Source organism: Cyanistes caeruleus, chromosome 26 (genome assembly GCF_971803275.1).
Source record: "Cyanistes caeruleus chromosome 26, bCyaCae1.hap1.1, whole genome shotgun sequence".
In the NCBI taxonomy this organism is placed as follows: Eukaryota; Metazoa; Chordata; class Aves; order Passeriformes; family Paridae; genus Cyanistes; species Cyanistes caeruleus.
The window spans coordinates 621,376-645,981 of NC_141726.1; the positions used below are offsets into that span (position 1 = coordinate 621,376).

Here is a 24,606-nt window from a genome sequence, read left to right on the forward strand (position 1 = left end):
GGGCTGGGCCTTGCTGCAGTAATCTGTCCTGCAAGGTTTCCTGGTCGGATTTTGGGTCACTCTCTTGCTCTTTGGTTAAACAATTGGCAGAGGTGGGGGCAGAAAACGAGTGGTTTGTGCTTTTTGGGGGTGATTTTGTGATTTTGGGGGTTTAAAAGCACTGGAGCTACTGAGATGTCATTTCCAGACTCCAGGTCTGCTGTGGAGCATCCTGGTGCCCAGAACAAGGAGATGGAGCGCAGAAAAATGGAATTCTCTCCCCTAGACGGGAAAATCAGCTGGAAAATACACAACCAACCTTCTCCCCATTCCAGAAAGGCACATCCAGTGACAAGAGCAGGGGCAGCAGCGCATTTCTCATTCATCCTCTGCAAATATTCCACTGAAGTTTGCTGTTCAGTATTGCACTGAAGCCTGGGCTGTGCTGGTTCGGAGATCTGATCCAAGCTCTGGATGAGGCTGGGATGGAGACTTTGCTAAAGACTGAGAAAACCCCTCTTTTTTCACACTGAGATGTTTGAAAAGAGCAGGAACTGATCCCAAAGGGGGAGCAGGTGTGGAATTCCAGGGACATCAGTGACATTTGCAGGGCCTGAGCTGTGCAGACTCACTGCTGAACAGGCCACGGCTCCTTATCACTGCTGGTAAGGCAGAGAGGCAGATTTTGAGAGGAAATTGAAATAGAAATATCAGCTTTTCCTTTGCAAGCAGCACAAACATGAGAAAAGATCAGGCCAAGGTCAAAGCACCATTTTTTGCTCGCTCATTTTTTTATAAATCAAATAATTTCTTCCTTCACTCAGCAATCAGGCACCCTCAGAAACCAGACTCACAGTTTGGAAGCCATTAAGGTTTTTATTTTAATTGAAACTCGTCTTCCAAGTCCCACAAAAGCACAGAAAAACGCACCCACTCGAGTATGAAACTGCAGAGCTGGATATTCTGGGTCGCTGTCAATCATCACAAGCAGACAGGGGGAGAGCTGCAATTCCTGGGGGGGTTTTGGCTGATCCCTTTTCTGTAGGAATTCTGGCTGTCGGAGCTGCAGGGCTCGCTTATCCCAGAGAAAACTCCTTCCCTGCTCATCCCTTAATCCCACTTCCTAAAGGGCTGAGCCAGAGGAGAAGGATCCTGGTGGCACTGAGCTGAGCTGGCAGGGCTCAGCACCCTCATCATCCTCAGCACCTTCCTCAGCACCCTCATCATCCTCATCATCCTCAGCACCCTCATCATCCTCAGCACCCTCATCATCCTCAGCATCCTCAGCATCCTCAGCACCCTCATCATCCTCAGCACCCTCATCATCCTCAGCATCCTCAGCATCCTCAGCACCCTCATCATCCTCAGCACCCTCAGCATCCTCATCATCCTCATCATCCTCAGCACCCTCAGCATCCTCATCATCCTCATCATCCTCAGCACCCTCAGCACCCTCAGCACCCTCAGCACCCTCAGCACCCTCAGCACCCTCAGCAGCCAAATCCCAGCTCCCAGGGATGGGAACCAGAGATGGGAAATGGAGATGCCAGAGCAGGACAAGACCCCAGCAGTTCCCTGGCAGGGTCTGGAAAAAGCTGGGAACTGCTCTGGAGCAGGGACTGGGCTCTGCCAGGAGGGGAGAGGCACAGCAGCAGCCAGTGCCGCCTCTCCCCTGGGCTGGGCTCAGACGGACATGTAGGGAGGGAGGGAATCCTTGGAAGGCAATTCCAGGGCTTCTTCATAGGACGGCAGCACGGCCTGGAAGAGATGGAAGGTGATGGGAACACAGGGATTTGATGGATTTCATCCTGGAGCATTCCTCTGCCTGCTTCAGGGCAGGGACAAAGGGCAGGAATCCAGCAGAGCTGGGGGCAGCAGGGATTGGATCCACCTTGTGCCAGTGCCACCCCCATTCCCTGGACAAAAAATGGCCCAAGGCTCCTGAAGGTGCAAGATCCCAACCTCATTCCCAAGGAAAGCTGAGGAATTTCAGAGAGGCACAGCTGGGGCACCACTGCAAATCTGGCTCAGCAGATTTGCCAAGATAAAAGCCAAGCCCCAGCATTCCCTGCCCTCAGCATTCCCTGTCCCTCCCTCTTTCCCTCCCATCCATCTTCACAACACTGAAAATTCAAAACTCTCAGACAGAAAGGTGAGGAAAAAGCTGATTTTAAACACTTTGAGCTATGGAATTCCATCTGGAATTCAATCCAAATTCCTGGGTCAGGGATCACAGGGAATTCATTCCCATTTATCTGCCATGCCTGAGTTTCACCTTCCTTGAATATAGCCTTAAAAGATTTTATGCAGAAGTAAAATTAAATGGATATATTGTAATTAAAAACTGATTATTAGCGCTTGCTACCGGAGATTTAAAGGGTTGGAAATTCTCTCTGATCCCAAAACAGCAGAGATAAGGATCACCAATCTAAAGGATTCCTGTTCACGGAATAAATTCACTTTTCCTCACCTTTCCCACTGCTTTTGAGTCCATTTTCAGGAATAATTTCACTTTTATGCCCCTTTTCCACTCTTGTGGCTCCACTTTCAGGAGTAAATTCACTTTTCCTCACCTTTTCCACTGCCTGTGGCTCTGCCTTCACCTCCTCCCTCCTGCTGGCTTTGATGTACTTAAAGCAGCTCAGGACACACTGGAACATGTAGGCCTGGAAAAGAGAGAAAAGGGAAAGGAAAGGGAATTTTTCCCATGGCACTGCAGGGCAAAGAGGGAATTTCCACTTTTGCCACCAGCCTGCGATTTTCCTGCTCTTTTCTCTGGAGGGAGAAATCTGGGACCGCGATCCCAGGGTCTTAAATGTGTGTTTCCATCCTTCCCTAGGGATGTGACGATTCCATGAATGCAGAACAGGACTGGGGTGGGCCTGGGATCAATAATCCAGTAAATATAAAGTGATTAAACAGCAAATCCATTAAAACACAACATTGAGGCTTCTGAGATCAAAATATCCCCAGGTAGGAAAGGAACTCGTGGCTCTGATGTCATTTTTCGGAGCAGGTGACAAAGTCTGGATGCCTCAGGAAAGCACCAGAGGCACCACAGAGCTTCAAGGACTGCCCCAAAAATCCCTTCATTCAGCAAAATCCCATTTTTGCACCTCCCTGACAGGACCTCCTGGCACCCCATGGATTTACCCATGCAATAAATGGAGCTTTTCTGAGGAAAAAGGATTTATTGAGGGGTTGTGGCCCAGGGAAATAAGCGGGGTCTGTGGGACTGGCCCTGTTAAATCAATATTTTCCCTGCTCCGAGCAGCACGGCAGAGTCGTGTGCCTGGTGTTTGTGTTGGCCTGGGAATAGGCTCAGGAACAGTTGGGATTTTCAGGGAGCACAGGGAGCCACAGATCCCAAAACTCGGGCTGGGCAGCTGAGCATTCCCGGGACAATGAGGGCTGTTTGTGTTGACACGAAGCCAAGACAAAGAGAAAAAAAGGAATGAAATATCTGAGCTGAAAAAATCAATCTCGGCATTCCAGAGATCGGAGGTAAATCCAATCTTTGAGCATCTTTGGAGAATATTGCAAAATCCTTCCTTGCTTCCAAAGCCTCTTCGTCCAGAGAGCAAATCTGGAGCCACCAAAGAAACTGGGTGAAAACCTCTGCTCATCCATGAAAAAACCCCAGTTAATCTAAAAAATAAATAAAATTCATGCAGGAAAGGTTGGCGTTCCCTGACATGGCAGAGCCCAGGGCACCACCTGATTCCGGAAAAATACGGAGGTGCCCATCAGGTCACGTGATTCCGGGAAATTAATGTGGTGCCCATGTGGTCACGTGATTCTGGGAAAATATGGTGGCGCCCATGTGGTCACGTGATCCCGGGAAAATATGGCGGAACCCATCCGGTCATGTGATTCCAGGAAAATATGGAGGTGCCCAAGGAATGCACTCCCTGATTTTGGTTTTGAAATAAATAAAAAACGCAAGGAATGTTTTATTCCCCTCAATTTTTTCTTGCTTGTCCCTGCGGTGCTGGATTTAGGATTCCAAAGTGAGACACGGATTGTTGGAATATTTCCTCACCTCCCACCCCTGGCAGTGCCCAAGGCCAGGCAGGAGCACCCTGGAAGAGTGGAAGTGGAACCCTAACCCAAACCCAAACCCAAATCCAAACCCTAAACCAAACCCTAACCCGAACCCTAACCCTAACCCTAAGCCTAACCCTAACCCTAACCCTAACCCTAAACCTAACCCTAACCCTAACCCCTAACCCTAACCCTAACCCTAACCCTAACCCTAACCCTAACCCTAACCCTAACCCTAACCCTAACCCTAACCCTAACCCACATGTTCCTGCCATGGCAGGGGTGAGATGAACCCAAAGGTGCCTCCAGCCCAAACCAGCCCCCAGGTTTGGGATCTCTGGTGGACGCAGGGACCAGCGCGGGGAATTGTGTTAATTCTGGATGAGGCATCCGGAGTCGCGGCTCCCACCGCGCCCAGGGGAGCAGAGCTGGGAGAGAATTCCAGCTGGATTTCCTGGGGGTGCCTCAGAGCCTTTTACCTTGAGGACGAGCACGGCCACGAAGGCGATGGTGAAGGTGATCATCACTTTGGCGTATTCCTCTGCTGGCAGCGACTCCAGGACTGGCACAGAGCCCTGCGGGAAAAGGGAGAAGCTCTCAGCCCCAAAGCCTCCTTCCCTCTGCCAGGGGCACCCACAGAGCTTTGGGCAGAGCGAGGAACGAAGGATTTTCACCAGCAGCAGGATCACAGGGATATTGTTTTCTTCCTGCTGTTTCCACTCCTTGGCAAAGCCCTGCTTAAATGAGAACTTTGAAAATTTTAATTTCCGCTTCTGCCACCAGCCTGGGATTTTCCTGCTCTTTTCTCTGGAGGGAGAAACTTGGGCTCATGATCCCAGGGCCTTAAATCTGTGTCTCCATCCTTCTGTAGGAATGTGATGATTCCATCCATTCATAACATCACCGGGGTGGGATTTATTAAACATGGCTGTTTAATAAAGATGAAATTTGAGGCATTTTCCAGGCTGGCAGCTCCATCTGAATCACTTTGCTCTGCAATTTGCATCCATCAGATTGCTACAAGGAGAAACACGGTGTGTTTTTATGGAACATGGGAGCTGTCAGTCAGGAACAGCACTGGGAGAACACGGAAAACCCTTTTGGCTGTCAAAGCAAGCGGTTCTGGGTGTTCCAGAGAGGTCAGAGAAGCTGCACAGCCGTGGAATGGGAATTTACAGGAGTTCCCAGTGTGGAAAATGAGCGGAGTTGGGTCCAGACCTACCCTGCTGTCCCCGGGCTTGAGGCTGAGGTAGGTGGGCACCTCCATGTAGGAGCTGCAGAGGGTGAGGATGCTCAGGCAGAAATCCAGCAGCTGCAGCGCCAGCAGGGGAATCCTGGAGTGGCCCTGCTGAGGGGAACGGGAATTGGGTCACAATCACAGGATTGGGTCACTTCTGCTCGTTATTCACATTTTACACAGAGCCTGTGGCTGGTTCACACAGTCTAAGCCACTGAATTCCCTTAAATTCACCCCAAACCTTCCCTTCAGCTGGCCCAAAGAGTGAGCAAACCGTCTGTGGGACCCTGTCCGAGCTCCACAGAAACCTCTGGCCGGAGCAGTGACAATCCCAGTTTATCTCAGCCAGAGCCACCTCCCTCAAAGCCAGGAGAAAATCCACATTCCAAGACAAGGGGGAATAAATAATCCCAGCTGCCACTGGTTGCCTTCAGCCTCCAAGGATTGCATCCTGTCTCCAGCCTGGAGAAACCTCCTTGCATCTGGATTCAGGATCATCCCTAAAGTCTTTTCCAAATGAAAGGATTCCATGACAAACCAGAGGCCAGGACAGCAATCCTTTATCACAACCTCCCAGGATTCCAAAGGTCTTTTCCATCCTAAATTATTCCATGGAAAACTGCCCCAATCCTTTGCTCCAACCCAAAGGATTCCATGGAGAGCCATCCTGAGGCAGCAATCCTTTGCTCCAACCTGAATTCTATGGATTCCATGATTCCATGGAGAACCACCCCAATGTAACAATCCTTTGCTCCAACCTGAATTCCATGGATCCCATGATTCCATGGAGAACCACCCCATCTAGAAATCCTCCATCCCACGCATTCCCCACCTCTGGAAAGGCAGGAGCCCCGGGAGGAGGAGCTGTCACCCACCGTGTGGCCCAGGGAGGACACGGAGATGATCACGGGCACCTGGATGTAGGAGCTGAACATGGTCAGGAGGCTGAGGAGGAAATCAATGACTTGCAGGGCCAGGAAGGGGATCAGGAGCCGCTCCCTCTCCTGAGGAGGAGAAGCAGTGCCGGTTATTTTCATTCCAAGTGGGAAATGAGACCCGCTGGCAACGCCTGGAAGGACTTAGATGGTGCTCCAAGAATTAACACTCCCCTAGAATTTCTGACTTCAGTGACGACTGATCCAGAGAAAACAGAGCATCAATGCTGATTTTTTTCACCCCTTTGGAAAATTCCTGTGAATTCTCGCTCTGTGACATTGGCACTTCCCATCAGAGCTGTCATCCCACTGTCCCTAAAATTCACCTCTGCAGAGGGAGAACTGGGTTATTTGGGCGATATTTAATCCTTAGAACTCTGCCAGATTCCTGGGGTTTCCACCCCAAGGCCGGGTGATTCCTCCTCCTGAACTGGGAAATCAGTCCCTGGTGCAACAGGGCAGTGACACTTCTCTAACAGGACCTGACTTGCAACAGAGCACGGAAATGAGGCAAGAAAACCTTTCTAAATCATAAAATCTCCTTCATTTAACACCAAACCTAGCCTGGATGGAAACGTTGCCCAGATTTGGTAAATCTGGGTGTTTGAAGCTTTTCACAAGAACCTGAGGCTTCAAACCAGTCCCTCTTTCTCTCTGGGTCCAGGAGACTTTTTTATTTGCCTTTTTTCCTGTGGGATTCTGGAATTCTGGGATTTTTATCTGCTTTTTCCCCCTGTTTGATTCTGGGATTTTTATCTGCCTTTTTTTCCCAGTGGGATTCTGGAATTCTGGAATTTTTATTTGCCTTTTTTCCTGTGGGATTCTGGGATCCTGGAATTTTTATTTGCCTTTTTTCCTGTGGGATTTTGGGATCCTGGGATTTTTATCTGCCCTTTTTTCTTGGTGGGATTCTGGAATTCTGGGATTTTTATTTGCCTTTTTTCCTCTGGGATTCTGGGATTTTTATCTGTCTTTTCCCCCTGTTTGATTCTGGAATTTTTATCTGCCTTTTTTTTTCCTGTGTGATTTTGGAGGTTTTCCTGCTTTTTTTGACCATAATTCCAGTGAGCACCATCCAAACCCTGAATGTCATTTGTGGGGAACGCACCTTGAGCACCCCAAGCAGGAGGTGCAGGCTGATGACAAACAACATGAGGATCAGCAGGAAACTGGTGGTGACATCAGCTGAAAAGGATAAAAATGATAAAAGGAATCACCACATCACCAAAAGCTGTCCCAACTCCATCACACCCCTAAGGGACAGTTCAGCCTGGCACAAAGAGTTGAGTCTGTGGAGGAATTAATGCCATGCAGCTGGAATTAACCCTTTTTCCCCTTTTTACACCCATTTTTCATCTCTCTTTGAAGTTCCTGGATCCACCAGCCCGTGTGGGTTGTGAGCTCGAGGCCTGAAATGTTAAATATCCCAGGCTACAAAATGAAGCATTAAAAAAAAAACCCAGAGGGCTTTTGGCTCATAGCTCTGATCTGGAAATTGTTTAGAGACTGAAAGGCAGGTAAAGGAACCAGCAGTGAAATGCTGAAGGATCTTCAGGATCCCTCAGAGAAGAGCAGGAATTTTAACCCCCCCACCACTGCTGAGGGCAGGGAGGGTCAGGGGGGATCGTTCCCCCCAACTCTGCAGCTGTGGGATGCAAGAGACACCTCAAAACCACAAGGTGAGGGGGTTTGGGGAGATTTTTGGCAGCTGCTTTGGGTGCAGGGGGTGGTGTTTTATATCCATGGAGCTCCTGCTCAGCCTTTGCCTGGATGCAATTTTCCCTGCTGGAATCACAGCCTGCTCTGCTGCTGATTCACCTCTCCAGAGGCAAAATTCTGCTGGTTTTTTTTTGGTTTTTATCTGCCTCTGCACAACCTTTCCAGAGCCTCCTCCAGCTCCTTTCCTTCTGCTTCAGCTGAGTATAAAACAGCACTGGCCAGTCTGGGCTCTTCAGTTCCTGAATGCCTCAAGAAGAGGTTTAATTCTGCTAGAAAAGATCCAAACTTTTACATTTTTCTGTCTTTTTTTTAAAGCAGCTGATGAGGAGCACAAAGGGCAGCTCTCTCCAAAGGCAGCCACTGCTGCTTTCCTCCTGCTCCCAGGGGTGTGGGAAAGCCAGAATTCCAAGGCGGAACAACAGCCCCACCTTTGAGGAGCAGGGGAGTAGAACCAAGGCTGGGATGTGGCGCCCAGAGAGCCAAAGATTGACAGGAAGCAGCCTAAACCCCAAACAGAGATTAACAAAGGAGCCGGACTCAGCCTTTGTGGGACCAGCCCTGAAGGAGCCAATCCCAATCCCATTAAAAACCAGACTGCCAAAGCCTTTTCCCTAAAGGAGTCAACCCCAATCCCATAAAAACCCAAACTCCCAAAGCCTTTTCCCTAAAGGAGCCAATTCCAATCCCAATCCCAATCCCATTAAAAACCAGACTCCCAAAGCCTTTCCCCTAAAGGAGCTGATCCCAATCCCATTAAAGCCCCAGCTCCCAAAACCTTTTCCCTAAAGGAGCCAATCCAAATCCCATTAAAAACCAGAATCCCAAAGCCATTTCCCTAAAGGAGTCAACCCCAATCCCACAAAATCCAGAATCCCAAAACCTTTTCCCTAAAGGAGCCAATCCCAATTCCATTAAGGCCCCAGCTCCCAAAGCCTTTTCCCTAAAGGAGTCGACCCCAATCCCATAAAAACCCAAACTCCCAAAGCCTTTCCCCTCACCCAGCATCAGCACTCAGGAGTTTTCCCAGAAAGGATTTCTCTCCTTATCCCGGGATTTTCCTGCCTCTCTCTCGCTCCAGCTCTCTGGCAGGATCCCTAATTAATTGGGAAGTGGCCATTTCCAGCTAATTGCCCAGCTGGATTTTCCAAGCAGAACCTGGATCAAAACCCCCCAAAGCAAACAACAAAGAAACAAAACCCCCACAAACACAAAGGGTTGGAAAGAAAAGGAAAACCAAGGGGAAACAATTTCCCGTGAGCTGTTTGCTCCCAGGGAACAGAATCGTCCTCCCTGCTGGAACAGGGATGGGTTGGTGCCATGGACAAAAAACCAAACAAACACAACCAAAAAAAAAAACCCAACCCACCCAAACAAAATGAAAACCCAAATAAATAAACAAAAAACCTAAAAAAAACCCCAAATAAACAAACAAAACCCCAAATAAACAAACAAAAACCCAAACAAACAAAACAAAACCCCAAATAAAAAAAAACAAAAAACAAAAACAAACCCCAAATAAACAAAGAACCCAAATAAAACCCCAAATTAACAAAGAACCCAACAAAAGCACAAATAAACAAACAAAAAACCCAACAAAACCCAAATAAACAAACAAAACCCCAACAAACAAAAAACCCAAATAAACAAAACCACCGAACCAACAAAAAAACCCAAACAAAATAAAAAACCCAAACAAACAAACAACCAAAACCCCAAACAAACAAATAAACCAACAAAGAACCCAACTCAAACCAGAAAACAACTCCAAAAAAACCCCCACAAAACAGCAAAACAACAAAGCCAGAAAGAGGAAGGAAACCCTTGAGGTCACACTTGCATCAAGTGCTTCAATTCCCATCAGAAACTGAAAGTGGGAACGCGTTTTGAAGGAAAGGATGGATGCTCCTGGTTTCCTTGTGCTGATCCCAGCCCTGGCTCTGGAGCCTGCTGGGTCATTCATTCCCTGCTGGGTCATTCCCTGCTGGGTCATTCCCTGCTGGATTATTCATTCCCTGCTGGATTATTCATTCCCTGCTGGATTATTCATTCCCTGCTGGATTATTCATTCCCTGCTGGGTCATTCATTCCCTGCTGGGTTATTCCTTTCTGGGTCATTCTCTGCTGGGTTATTCATTCCCTGCTGGGTCATTCATTCCCTGCTGGATTATTCATTCCCTGCTGGGTCATTCATTCCCTGCTGGGTCATTCATTCCCTGCTGGGTCATTCCCTGCTGGATTATTCATTCCCTGCTGGATTATTCATTCCCTGCTGGATTATTCATTCCCTGCTGGATTATTCATTCCCTGCTGGGTTATTCCTTGCTGGGTCATTCTCTGCTGGGTCATTCCCTGCTGGGTCATTCATTCCCTGCTGGGTTATTCCCCCTGGGTCATTCCTTGCTGGGTTATTCATTCCCTGCTGGGTCATTCATTCCCTGCTGGGTCATTCCCTGCTGGATTATTCTCTGCTGGGTCATTCCCTGCTGGACTATTCATTCCCTGCTGGGTTTTTCCCCCTGGGTTATTCCCTGGGGTTTGCACCCTGCACTGGAGGCTGAGCTGAGCAGAGCAGCCAGGATATTTGGATATAACCCAGAGATATTTGGGAATTTTGCTCCATGAGAAACACGGGAACCATTGCACTGCCCCTTGCTCGGGTCCCTCTCAGCAGGACTCACCCAAATTCCCAATTTTTGCTCACTGCTGATGCCCTTCCCCTTGGAACTGGGTGATGAAATCCCTTCCAATCCAGACACTCCGTGATTCTGTTGGATGAACCAAACCTAGGAGTGCTGATGCCAAACAGCCCTGGGGGATCCCAGTGGTGCCTCTTTCCTTGGAAAAACGTGAAGCCAGCTTTTCCAGCTTCACCAGGAAGCGCCTGTTCCTGGTCTGGTGCTTTTTCCTATTTCTGACTCCTGTCCTGGGGACAGGGGAGTTTGCAATGTGCAGGAATCCCGTACTCAGTCTCCTTTTCCTCCACACACACACACAGGGAATTTTCAGCCCAGGAACAGCAGGGAACAGTAATTCCTGGCTGGAATTGGAAGCCCTGCCAGGGGTTGTGGTTTGCTCTCCGTGGGCAAGGAGGGGGCCTGGGTTCCTTTTTTGCTCCCAGAGTTATCTCAGCTTGTGGTTTCACACGGAAAATGACCCAAGAAAGGAAAACCCCCCCTGCAGTTGTTTCCAAGCAGAACATCCTGGTTGGGCAAGGCCTGAGGGCTGCAGGGCTGGGTTTTAGATGGAACCTCACGAGACAGCCACAGGCCTTTGTGAGGATCTGAGCTGGATCCTTCGGGAGGAATTCAATCCTTCAGGAGCTGTGAGCTATGGGACAGCTCGGCCTTGGCCTCTTCCAGCCACCAGTGCTCTGGAAAAATGCACCAGGGGCTGGGAAAATCTGGGAATGGGGTCACAGGGGGAGGGAGGCAGGAGATCCATGGGAATGGCTCCATGGGAATGGCCCCGTGGGAATGGCCCCGTGGGAATGGCCCCATGGGAATGGCCCCGTGGGAATGGCTCCGTGGGAATGGCCCCATGGGAATGGCCCCATGGAATGGCTCCGTGGGAATGGCTCCATGGGAATGGCTCCATGGGAATGGCCCCATGGAATGGCCCCATGGAACGGCCCCATGGAATGGCTCCATGGGAATGGCCCCATGGGAATGGCTCCATAGGAATGGCCCCGTGGGAATGGCTCTGTGGGAATGGCCCCATGGGAATGGCCCCCAGCCCACACGTCCATGGGATCAGTGTGGGGTGGGATTTGTCCCTTCTCTCCATTGAGGAGCTCTCAGACACTTCAGTGTTTCCCAATGGAATTGGGAAGGAAGTCAGGAGCGTGTCTGAGGCTGGAATGATGCACAGCTGGGGAAAAGGAAGAGGAAGGGAAATCAGGATTGCCAGGGGAATCCACAGGAGATTCCAGAGGCAGCTGGAGGACTCTGGGGCTCATCCTCTGAAATGAAAACCCAACACAGCCTTGGCCTAGAGCAAACCCCAAACAGAGCCTAAACTCCCTCCTGAGCTTATCACCCACAACTCCAAATTCTTCGGTGGAGAAGGCAGAGGGAGCAGTGCAGCACTGGGGGATCCCTGCCAGCATTCCCAGGACCCACCAATTCTGTAGGAATCCTTGTCCAGGTCTTTGCAGAAGCCCTTCCCGTTGGCCACCTCCAGGGAATACTCGATCAGCAGCAGGACGCTCATGACCTGGAGAACAAAGCAAAAAAACACAATTCAGGGGCCTTGGGCCAAATCCCCAGCAGTGAATTTACTTCCAGGGAATGATGGATGGATGAGTCTCCACGTGAGCCAAACACAAAGGGTTCAAATCCCAGGAAATTCGGAGACAACAGTTATCAGTTTATTAATATTTTGGATTTAACTCCCAGCAGAAGGAGGATGGAGAAATGACAAAGTCAGTGAGTTTGTTTCAATGGTTTTTATCCTGGTTTTATGTTTTGGGATTGCCTTTTGCTCTGGAGTTGAGGGAAATGCAACACCAGTATTCCAAAGGGTAAAAAAAAACACAAAAAAGATTAAAGATTTCCCTGCAGGTGTAGCTGTGCCACTCCATTGACAAAATCATCACTTCTCTTCTTTTATTATTCGAGGAAAACCTCCAAATGTTCTTTTTGCACATTGAACCAGAATGATTTCCCCCAAGTTTTCCAACTGGACCATCAAACCCAGCCTGCAGGGTTCGTTCTGTCCTGAGTTTAACGAGCTGGGAGGTGGAGGGAGCTCCAGAGCTGTGGGCTCAGGCCTGGCCCAGCCAGGGATGGTGTGAGAGATCCCTGTGTGAGCCCAGGTCAGGAGATCTCCAGGGAATCAGGGGATCACAGAAAGGATGGAACTTGCTGGATTTTTCCCTGTTTTCCACCCTGGGAAAGCTCTGCAGGAAGGGGTTTGCAGCCTGCACTGGGGGCTGAGCTGAGCAGTCTCCAACCCCTCCACAGGAATTTTTGGGAATAATGCTCCATGGGAAACGTGGGAATCATTGGCCACACTTGGAAGGGCCTTGCCCATGGGTTGGAAGGGATTGGAAAGCTTTTCCCATCCCACCCAGCCATGGCAGGGTCACCCCCACTGTCCCCAGGGTCACCTCCACTGTCCCCAGGGTCACCCCCACTGTCCCAGGCTGCTCCAGCCCCAATGTCCAGCCTGGCCTTGGGCACTGCCAGGGATCCAGGGACAGCCACAGCTGCTCTGGGAATCCCTGTGTGTGCCCCCGTGTATCCCTGGCTGTCCCTGTTTGTCCCTGTCAGTCCCTGGGGTGTCCCTGGGTGCAGGGAGGGTCCGAGCAGGGCCAGGCTCTGCTCCAGGCCCAGCAGTGACACCAGAGCAGGGGCTGAGCCCAGGAACTGCAGAACTGCCCTGAGCAGAGCCCGGAGAGGGGCTGGAGGCTCCTCCCTGGGATATTCCCGAGCCACACGGACACAGCCCCGTGCCCTGTGCCCTGGGCTGGCCCTGCTGGAGCAGGGGGTGGCACCTGTGACCCTCTGGGGTCCCTCTGGCTCGGTGACCCCGAGCCCTGTGGCCCTGCAGTGATGCAGAAGCCGGGCCCCATCTGCCACCCACAGCAGCACCAACAACTCTTCCAGCAGAGCTGCACCAAGCCTTGGCTTCAGCCGCGGCCCTGGGCAGCACCGCCGTGCTCGGGGCTGGGGTTTGCAACCCAGGGCTGCTGGAGCAGCACAGAGCCGGCTGGGCTGGGCACAGAGCGGTTCTGTGTCTTCAGAGGGATCCAGACAGGGTGTGGGCAGCAGGGATGCCCAGCCAGGGCTGCTGAGCTGCTGGGAGGGAAGGCTGCTCCCCCAGGACGGAGGAAGCGAGGCTGGGAGTGCCAGGAGCTGAGCACAGCCCCTGCCTCTGCCTCTGTGTCAGCTGCAGAACTCCTGGGAATAGCATCAAACCAAATTCATTAACTTCCTGAGCCTGCAGCTCCCAGAAGAGCTGTGGCACCAAGAGCCAGCAGCCACCAGCCACGCTGGGCTGCAGAGGGCCCCTGTCCCACCCTGTCCCTCTGAATTTGGAATTCTGTCTGGAGTCTGAAAGAGAAGGAAGGATGTGTCAGGTTTTCCCTGGGCCTGTCTGATACCAGCTCGTTCCAGAGTCACTCTGCTGTCTTCCCTTTTTTCCATGAAGTAAATGAACTTTGCAATTTGCTCCTGAGCTGGCAGGAAGAGGAGGAATATCCAGATCTCATTACACGAGGACACGACAAAGTTAACACGGGTTCAGCTTAATGGAACAGCATTTCAGCTCCCAGGGCAGCTCTGAACCCTGTCAAGGATGAAATTGCATCGATCCAAAGTGCCTTTACGGCTGCTGCTGCCCCTTGGGAGGGGAGGGATCTCTAATGAAGACACATGGAGATCACACCTGACTGCAAGGTGCCTGAGAGGTTTCGTGTTCAAGCTCCCAAACAGGTTTTGCTGCCTTTATTTCTGCTGTTGGCCCAACCCCTCAATTGCCAGAGTGGGAAATACGGGCAGAAATTGCTTTTTCGGGTTTTCTTTAAAAGGAGGCCGGAGCAAAATGGATGAGCTGGGCCCTAAGCAGCAGTTCTGTCCTGAAAGAGGAGTGGGTGAGAGCAGGACAGCAAACCCAGACTCCCCCATCCCATCCAGCAGGTCCAGGGGCTGAGGTTCAGCATGAGGAAGCCTCTCTGATATCTGTCACAGAAAAATGAGGCCCTGGTTTCCTCACTGCTGTGGAAATGAGCCACAAAGGCCAGACCAAGTGCAGCCACACAAGATACGAACACGGCAGGAAGCCCCAGCCCAGCCTGAGAGGTTCAGGAGACTTTTAAGGCAAAAGCTGGTTCAAAACTTTCCATTTTGTGTAGAAAAAAGGAAGAAGCACTGAGCTGTGAGCGGGCAGAGACCTGCAGGCCTTTCCCTTGGCATGGAGAGCCAGGCCAGCACCAGGACACCCCCCAGCAGCTTTGCCACGCTGGAATGTGGAGCCTGCCTTATTCCTGCAGGGAATGCACATCCAGGGCATGGACCCTCTGCCCAGCACGCCCAGGATTTATTCCAGCTGTCTCTGAAGAGATCAGAGCGAGGCAGAGCTGATTTATGGGAGGAGAAGGCGCTGCCACAGAGCCTGAGAGCTCTTTGATGTCACGGCTGGGGCTCACCCCTGGCACCTGCAGCAGGAATTTATCCTGATCCAAACCCCCAGCACTGATGGAGTGCTGGAGCCGGGGAATCTCCTCTTCCTCTCACTGCACCATCAGAAGGGAGGGAAGAGGCAGAGGGAAGATGGTTGGCACAGTGTGATATCCCTTCAAGAATTGAGACAAGGCCCATCCAAAAATCACCCACTTTTCCAGGGGCAAAAGGGGTGGTACAGCTCCTGCTGCTCCAGGGAACAGGGGAGACCTTGGAATGTCCTTCCTGTGCCACAGCTGCCATTCCCATGGGATTTCTGCAGGCTGCAGGTCCCCAGCTCCCCCTGAGCTGCCCAAGGAACCTGTGAGAGCCCCGGTGTCGCCCTGAAACCCTGACTGTGCACAGGGATAATTTTAATAACCCAGCCAGGCAATAAACCACATCCTCGGCATGGCTGAAAGCACCTCGAGCTCCTCAGTGCAGCCAGGAGCACGGCACAGAGGGGTTCCCAGGCTCTCCTGCTCTGCCATCCCTGCCCTGAACAGCTTCTCCAGCTGCCTGGGAGACATGGCCTCGATACCAATGGAAACCAAGAGGGACGTGGAGGAGGCAGCTCTGCCCATCACCCTCTGCTCATCCAGCTCCCAAATCCCTCCAGTGCCCCATTCCCACCCAGCAGCTTCGGGATACACTCGGCTGGGAGCAGAAAAACAGGAAGCTCAGTTTCCCTGAGCTCCAATTGGCAGGGCCAGGGGAAAAAACCGCTCAAAACCCCTCCCAGTACAGCCAATTCCGCTTCTCCCTGTCCCCCACCACCTTTTGTTCATCCCTCTGAACTCATTGGGTTTTCCTCTTGGGAACAGAGAACATTCCAGTGTCAGGGAGCCCTGTGAACCACAACAACGCTGCTCCTGGAGAGGTTCCACCTCTGTTTCCTTCTCTCCCTGTCCCTGCTCCCTTCCAGGCCCAGCACTCACCATGTGGAAGATCCCCAGGGTGACCGTCGCTGTCTTGATGTTGAAGCAGCAGCATTTGGGGGGCTCAGGGGGGGTTTGGGGGGTCATTTTCGGGTCCCTCTGAGCCCTCCTGAGTTAATGAGGTCGAATTTGGAGCTGCCCCACAGAAAGCGAAGCGAGAGCAGCTCGGCTTCCTTCCTGCTCTCTGAATGTGTGAAGTCATCTGCAGAGTCACATGAGGCCTTTGGGTTTCTCAATCACAAAGAAAGCAAAAGTGGGGGGCTTGCTGAACACGTCCAGCTGGGAAATCAGAGCCCCAGCACTGCTCAGGTGTCCAGCACGGGGCTGTCAGGACAGGAGGATCAGGAGCAGGACGTGATCTTGATCCACAAAACTGCTCAGGAGCAAAAGCCAGGTCCAGGAATCTCACCTCAAACTCACCCTGCTGTTTTTGCAGTGAAGCATCCAAGTTCCTCCCTTTGGACCTGGCGTTCCCTGCCAGCAAAGGCACCGTTCCCTGGTTTCACACTTTTATAAGTCCGGTCCATTTGCACATTGGGGTTAATCTCCCAATTCCAGCTCCAGGTAATGAAATCATTAACCCCAAGTTTGCTCCCCCAACTCCCTTTTATTTCCATCTCTCGAGCCTGAGGCAGTGAGGTGTCCTTGATTGCCAGAGGAATTGCTGGGTCTGACCCAAATGGGAGAGCAGCAGCTCACACTTGGTGTGGATTCCACACATGGAACCCACACCGTAGATTCCTCTGGGCTCTCTCCAGCAGCTCCACATCCTTAATTCTGGGGGCTGCAGGGCTGGGGCAGCTCTGCAGGTGGGGTCTCACCTGAGAGGGACACAGAGGCACAATCCCCCTTTAGCTCACAGGGATCAGCCCAGGGCTGGGGGGATCTGGGCTGGGTCATGTCCAGTTTCACCCACCACCACCCCCAAACCCTTCTCCCAGGGCTGCTCCATCTGCTTCTCCCCAGCCTGGATCCATCCCAGGAGTTTCTCTATCTCAGGGGCAGCACCGGACTCGGCCTTGTTAAACCCGAATGATTCCCATGGGGAGGGGGTTGTGGAGAGCCTGGAATTTCCACTATTCCCAGATTTACCACCCCAGGATGTGGAGCTGCTGTCCTGCTGTGTCCAACCTCCCTGAGCCCCACTCCAAATGTTCCCAGGCCAGGGTTTAGAGAAGGATTTGCAGGTGTCAGAAATCATTTCTGGCTAAGAAATCCCAACCCCTCCCACAGCAGCCAGGAGCCCTCTGAGGGCTCCAAAGACAAAATTATCATTTTGCTTATTTGGAGTGACAACAGAACCTCTTCATTAATGTGACTTCCAGCCAGCAGCTCATTATGCTTTATGTCTGTGCTGATGTGTGTTTGGCCATTCATTATTTTATTTTCTCCTCATGCTGGAGGATTTATGGCTGCCCTCTTCCCTGCTTTATCCCTTCATTATATTTTATGGCAGCTTTGCTATGCTTGATGTCCACGCAGCCTCCCCCTGGATCCACCTCCCTGGATTTTATCCATCACCTTGCACGGCTCCTGCCTCACTCAGAGATAAAAAAACGACAATCTGGAGGATATTTAAGTGCTCACAGAGGTAAAAGTGCGTTGTTTTCATCCAGCTGGATGGAGGGAGCTGCTGCTGTAGCTTTGCTCACACAGCTCTGTGAGAAGAGGACGATGTTTTGGTTGGAAGGGAGGCAGCAGTTTTTGTGCAACGTTCACCCGGCTCCTGGAGTTCCTGGAGCTCTGAGCTGAGCTCAGGAAAGCCAAGGGGTCCTGGAGCTCTGAGCCGAGCTCAGGAAAGCCAAGGGGTCCTGGAGCTGCTGTGCTGGTGGAGGGCTTGTAGGGAAGCAGGGAAAAAGGGAACAAAAATCCCTCCCTGCCCTGAGCGGAAAGGGAAGTTTTGCTGTGCTAAACGTGAGCAGCTCGGTAAAATTCCACAGGAGAAGGAGGAGACTTCGCCATTTGATCCTCGCTCTATTTTCTGCTGGGAAGTGGGAAGAGGAACCAGCTGGTGGCCGCTGTGCACTTTGCAGAAGCAACACCTTTTCTTTCCCTCAGACATCTCCGTGTGAAATACTTTCTCCAAGGCTGGAGATCCCTCTCTGCCTCTGCAGGGCTCTGGCTCCCGCTCGTCCTCATCCTGCAGGGAGCTCCCGCAAAATCCCAGGGCCCATCCCTGCTCCGGGCAGGTCGGGATGGAGAGCTGGCACCTGGGGGTCAGCCTGGGCTGTGTCCTGGCCACGGGGATGTCCCCGAGGGTGGCACTGCTGTCCCCACCTCTGCTCTGGGAGCTGGCAGAGCCTCGAGCACCCAGTGGCTCTGGATGTCCCTGCGGGGCAGCCGATCCTGACTGATCCCAGCCCATCCCAGCTGATCCCAGCCCATCCCAGCCAATCCCAACTGATCCCAACCATTCCCAGCCAATCCCAACTGATCCCAACCATTCCCAGCCAATCCCAACTGATCCCAACTGATCCCAACCATTCCCAGCCAATCCCAACTGATCCCAACCATTCCCAGCCAATCCCAACTGATCCCAACTGATCCCAACCATTCCCAGCCAATCCCAACTGATCCCAACTGATCCCAACCAGTCCCAGCCAATCCCAACTGATCCCAACCATTCCCAGCCAATCCCAACTGATCCCAACCATTCCCAGCCAATCCCAACTGATCCCAACCATTCCCAGCCAATCCCAACTGATCCCAGCCCATCCCAACCATTCCCAGCCAATCCCAACTGATCCCAGCCCATCCCAACCATTCCCAGCCAATCCCAACTGATCCCAGCCCATCCCAACTGATCCCAGCCCATCCCAGCCAATCCCAACTGATCCCAACCATTCCCAGCCAATCCCAACTGATCCCAACTGATCCCAGCCATTCCCAGCCAATCCCAACTGATCCCAACCATTCCCAGCCAATCCCAACTGATCCCAACCAGTCCCAGCCAATCCCAACTGATCCCAACCATTCCCAGCCAATCCCAACTGATCCCAACCATTCCCAGCCAATCCCAACTGATCCCAGCCCATCCCAACCATTCCCAGCCAATCCCAACTGATCCCAACCATTCCCAGCCAATCCCAACTGATCCCAACTGATCCCAGCCAATCCAAACTAATCCCAGCCCATCCCAACCCTCTGGAGCTGGCTGGGACAAACCTTCCCAGCATTTCCACCCATTTCCACAAGGAAACCTTGACATTTTGGTGCTGCAGATTCCTGAGGCTGTCCCCACTCCCCGTGATCCCAAATTCCTGTTTAAATTCAGTGTTTGTGTGCACTGATCACACAAAGTCCATCTTTGGAGAAGAACAATCCACATTCTTCAAATATTCCCACAATTATTGGTGACAGAGGCCCCGTGCAGGTGCCTCACCTTTAGCACAGATCACACAAAATGTTTGAATTTTTGTTCGAAAACCAAAATATTTGAAGTCCAGAACTCAACTGAGGAGAAGCTGGAGCTCTCCACAAAAGCATTAAAACTTTGCAGAGTTTTTAAAAAGAAAAATCCTCCACCCACCAATACGAGAACGGGAACATTTTGTTTTGCCATTTTCCAAATGAAACATTTCACCTCCTCAGGTTGAGAAAACATTTGACCTCGGAATATGTCTCGGAGTTATTTATGGGAAAAAACCCTGCAGCAATCACATCAAAATGTTTCACTTGACCAGATTTTGACAGCCTGGTTTTTCGAGACACCACGGTTTTGAATCCTTTTAGGTTGATTTTTCTCTCTTTTTGAATTCCAGATTTCAGCAGTGCCCGAGGCCCCACACTTCAGTCACTCCCAGCTGTAATTAGCCAGAGCTTCTCAAGAACCCAATCAACGATTACTCGAGTGAGCCACGGAGGCCTTGCAGGGATTGAAGCACTCAGGTTGATTTCCTGGCCAGATATTAATTCTATCGTGGGGAGAAACAAATGGGATTTATCCTGCAGGCCCTGAAGGGGCTGAGATTCCAATCCCTGCTCCTGTTCACGGGGTCTTGGGGTGGGATTTGGTTTGGAATGGCATGGTCACAGCTCTGGGGTTTGCACAAAGAACCCTCCTTTGGTCTCATCCTTCACCCCAAACATCCACACCCCAAAATCCTGCAGGGATTTCAGTGCCAGCCCCTGCCTGGGGCAGGTTCCACAGCCCCTGTGGGATCCTGGAATGGGAGATGTGGGAAGGGACCTCCCAGTGCCACCCATGGCAGGGACACCTCACTGTGCCCAGGGTCACACCCACCCACCGTGCCAGGTCACCCACCCGAGGCCACCGCTCATTTCTGAACCTGCTTTGCTGCCTCCAAAACTCAGTTTGGGTGAAATTTGATGGAGAAATTTTACTCCAACAGGAGGTTTTCCAGCAAAACCAAGGATTCTGTGGGGATGGAGCACTCAGCCCTCACTTGGGTACCTTTATTTGAGTCATTTTAATACTTTAACCTAAAGCAGAAACCTGAATATTCAAAAAAGTCTAATTTGGGATGGGGCTGGTTCAGATAAATTCAGGCAGGGTGGAGATGTCAGCTCAGACTGGATCTACCTCAGATTTAAACAATTCCTCATTCAAATGAGGTTAAAATGGGGTAGAAACCTCAATGATCACAGTCAGTTTCATCCCCAGGACTGGAATTTATAACAATAATTTAAAGATCAAACGATTGAAGGGAATTTCTCTGAGAGCTTCTCGATGCAGTGGTGGGACTGTGGAGTTGATTGGATCTTTATTGAGATTCCAGTGAAGGAAAAGGAGGAAAAACAGCTGGAAACATTTGGCAATTACTGACCCATTCTTCTGCAGCAGCACGTCCTGGAGCAGAACAAACCACAGAGCTGCCCTTCCTCTCCTTTCTGCACTCCAAGGAAAACCATTTGGGCAGAGATTTTTATAAACCCAGCAGGAGAAAAGAGCGGAGATTCCATGAAATTCACCCATGGCTTCATCGGTTTTTCTGTGGATGCAGCTGAGGACACGCTTTGGGTGTTCCTGCCAAGGTCGGGGTGATCCCAGTGGGATCTGGAGCAGGAAACGAGGGCTCTGGTGGGAAATGAGTGCCCAGGTGGGAAGGGAGGTGCAAACTGGGGGGGCTGGAGGAGATCAAAGGGGATTTTGGGGTGCTCAGGGCTGTGCAGCCGAGGTGAGGCCACAGGGCTGCCCCAAGCAGCAACAGGAGTGATCCAAGATTCTCCTCTCACAGAACATTCCGGAGCCCCAGGATCCAGCAGGTTCTGGACTCGAGTCCTGCCTCATTTTTCCAGCAGAAAAATTATTTTATTTTTATTTTATTTTTATTCCAGCAGATCTGATAATTTTTGGCTTGGATTTGGGGATTTTCCTCAATCCCTTTCCTTCAGTCAAGAACATAAAGCTGACAGAATTCCCCACCCTCCTTCCCTGAAGGAACCTCCTGTGATCCACAGGAACCTGGATCCTCCCTTGCCCAGCTCTCCACACCAGGAGCTGCCAACAAATGGAAAATTCCTAATGGTGAACTGATAAAAATTGCTGAAAGGACTGAAGAAAATGAGGAATTTTGGGGGTTTTAAATAAATTGGATCTTTTCCCCACTTTCCTCATCCCTGGGAAAGAGGAAGCTCTGTCCCTTGGGAAATATTCCCAACATTTTATGTTTTTCCCCAGAGGAGAGGTCTCCCTGCAGGAGTTACTAAAGGCTAATGAGGACAGGTGAATCCATTCTCTGCAGGTGTAATTAACTGTAATTAACTCCACCTCTAACAAAGCTGGGTTTGGCCTTTTAGAACCACAGAAACGCCCTTCACAACAAAATCTCATCAGCTTTAATTTTCTGCTGGGGAGGAAAGGGAAACAACCAAAAATACCCCAAAAAAAGCAAGATTGGAAAGGTGAAATCGTTCTTTATGGTTTTATTTGGGGTTTTCCTTTTGAGAATTCTCCCTGCAACCAGAACCCCTGAGTGGAAACAAATCGGATTTAATTTTCCTTTCCGTGGGCAATTGGGCTCTATTTATTTCCCAGTTTTTTTACCAAGCTAATTTATTTTTGGAGAGAGTTCAAGTTGTTTCTTTCTATTCCAAAAAAAAGAGTTCCAGTCTTTAATTTCCTCACTGGAAAATCCAATTTTGTCACCTCAGAGCGGGTCCCTCCGTTATCCCCCACAGCTGCAGGAGAGCACTGGAGATATGGAATTGTTCTGGGGAAGAAAAGCCTGGAATATCAATTACTTTTTCCCCAATTCCTGTGGAGTTTGTGGTTTTTCTGGCAAGAAACCAGAGCAAATCCACTCTTTTGGAGGATTGAGGGAATCCATGAGGAAGCAGCTCCCGTGTCAGTTCTTCCCTCTGTGCTGTGACCCTGGGGACACCAAAACCTCTCCCAGAGTTGGACAGGGAGAGAAAATGGAACGAGATGTTGTGGGTTGGGATCAGGATCAAGAGAGATCCCTTTGTCATGGGGGCATCAGGAATTAGGGATTTTAATTGGATTTATTGCTAAGAAAATGATAAGGAGAATTAAAACCACCTTAAAACACCTTTTCCCCCCCTCATTCCCAGCTCTCTCTCCTCCCTCCCTCAATTCCACATCCAGGCCTGGCAGCCACAGCATTTTTGGGTTCCCAGTACAGGATTTTGGGGGTCCCAACACAGATATTTTTGGGTTCCCATAATGGGATTTTTGGGTTCCCAGTACAGGATTTTGGGTTCCCAACACAGGGTTTTTGGGTTTCCCAGTACAGGATTTTGGGGGTCCCAACACAGATATTTTTGGGTTCCCATAATGGGATTTTTGGGTTCCCAGTACAGGATTTTGGGTTCCCAACACAGGGTTTTTGGGTTTCCCAGTACAGGATTTTGGGGGTCCCAACACAGATATTTTTGGGTTCCCATAATGGGATTTTTGGGTTCCCAGTACAGGGTTTTTGGGTTCCCAGCACAGGATTTTGGGGTTCCCAACACAGATATTTTTGGGTTCCCAACACAGGATTTTTGGGTTCCCAACACAGTGTTTTTGGGTTCCCAGCACAGGATTTTTGGGTTCCCAGCACAGGATTTTTGGGTTCCCAACACAGGGATTTTGGGTTTCCAACACAGATATTTTGATTCCCAACACAGGATTTTGAGGTTCCAAATATAGGATTTTTGGGTTCCAAATACAGGATTTTTGGGTTCCCAACCAGCTGCATTTGAGGTTCGGGGATGGGGGGAGAGGCTGACCCCTCTCTCAGAGCAACCTGCACAGGAATTCTGCTGATTTTTAGTGTTTTCCCACATTTCCTCTGTCACCCCCTTGTCCCTGTGACATCCCATGGGAATTCAGCACTCCCACGCTGGGGAAAAACCAGGAAAAATGCACTGGAGAGAGCAGCAAAGGGTTTAATTTCCAACCCACTCAGACATTTCACCAAAACCCCTCATTTTCAGCCCTAAATTCTGCTTTTCACGGAGGTGAGGTGAGAACTTTGGCTGCAGGGCCAGGCTTGGAGCGGTGAGGTTTGGGTTGGAAATCAGCTCTTGGCCTCTCCGTGAATTCTCACAGCTTTTCTTGGTTCTGCACCTGGGGCTGGGAATTCTCCTGACCTTCCCAGAATCCAGCAGGGACCCAAAGGGTGGGAGAGAGCTGGGTGAAATCCGATTTACAGGAGTTTGTGTGTGGTTAAACACAGCCAGGGATGGGGCAGAGGGTCCTGAACTCGCCCCAGGGTTTGGGGTTTTGGTTTTTCCTTCTGCTCTCACCCCCTGGGCTCACAGCAAAATTCCTCCGTGGATCCAAACAGGGCAAAAAGGCTGAGCCAGGAATGTTTGGATTTTATTTGTGCTCTGACTGTGCCAGCCAAACCTTCCTGGCCACCACCAAGCCCTGAGTGGCTTCTCCTCCTGTCCCATCCCTGTCTGGGATGTAATTCCTGCCCTTTCCCAGTCACTAAAATCCCCAAACCTTCCTGCCCCTCATCCAGAGGTGCCAGCTGTTTGCCTGTGTTTATCAGCAGCCTCTGGAAGGAAAACAAGAGCCCTTCCCTAAAAATCCTGCACGTTCCCAGGGCTCTGGAGTGGGATGAATGGAACCTCAGTGTGGATTTTGCCCCGTGCTGCCTCTGATCCCAGCAGATCCCAGCTGCGCTCCCAGAGGGATTTGTGGCACTCGGAAAAGGTCCCAGAAACGCAAAGGAAAGTCCAAGCACACATTCCCAGGGATGGGGGCTCCTGGGGGGGGATATTTTGGAAAAGCAGCTCTGGGACACACAAAGGGGGATTTGTGTGGGTCCCTGTGGATGCCTGGAAGGGGCTTTGGGACATCTTGTTCCATAATAAACCTGTTTGAGCAGGAATTAACACCTTCTCCCGCTGCTCTGGCCATCCCGGCACGGCTCGGGGACAATTCCAGCCCTGATCCTCCCACAGTTTCTGGTGGACTCTCACAGAACCTTCTGGCTTTGCCCAGGGACTGGCCTCCACCCCGTCATTCCCACACCAAGCACATCCATCCTGCTGCTCCGGGAAAACCGGGAAAAACACCGGGAAAAACACCGGGAAACGGCGCAGGGATGGATCAGCAGAGCCTGATCCGAGGGGAGAGCCAGAGGCCATGGAAACAAGGGAGAAAGGAGCGAAGGAGA

General features: G+C 51.0%; 1 protein-coding gene across 2 annotated transcripts; it reads right to left on the bottom strand.

The window, feature by feature from the left end:
- Nucleotides 1-835: 835 nt before the first annotated feature.
- On the bottom strand, nucleotides 836-16,218 carry LAPTM5 (lysosomal protein transmembrane 5). 2 transcript variants are annotated; one of them, XM_086863396.1, is made up of 8 exons: nucleotides 16,013-16,218; nucleotides 12,033-12,126; nucleotides 7,304-7,380; nucleotides 6,136-6,264; nucleotides 5,246-5,368; nucleotides 4,503-4,598; nucleotides 2,553-2,645; nucleotides 836-1,737 (listed from the first exon to the last, which is right to left on the bottom strand). In XM_086863396.1, exons 1-8 carry the CDS (start codon nucleotides 16,097-16,099, stop codon nucleotides 1,663-1,665), a joined length of 774 nt encoding a protein of 257 aa, XP_086719522.1. In that variant the 5' UTR covers nucleotides 16,100-16,218; the 3' UTR covers nucleotides 836-1,662. The 2 variants fall into 2 exon arrangements, with proteins under 2 accessions (XP_086719522.1, XP_086719521.1); XM_086863395.1 differs by having other exon boundaries at nucleotides 5,246-5,371.
- Nucleotides 16,219-24,606: the final 8,388 nt, after the last annotated feature.

What these genes read in the sequence shown, in the direction of transcription:
- LAPTM5 (XM_086863395.1), bottom strand. Translation starts at nt 16,099, where the DNA reads ATGACCCCCCAAACCCCCCCTGAGCCCCCCAAATGCTGCTGCTTCAAC. An exon ending in TCAAGCCCGGGGACAGCAGG is followed by an intron (nt 4,599 to 5,245) that starts GTAGGTCTGGAC and finishes CTTTTCCCGCAG; the next exon opens with GGCTCTGTGCCAGTCCTGGA. An exon ending in AGCCACAGGCAGTGGAAAAG is followed by an intron (nt 1,738 to 2,552) that starts GTGAGGAAAAGT and finishes CATCTCTTCCAG; the next exon opens with GCCGTGCTGCCGTCCTATGA.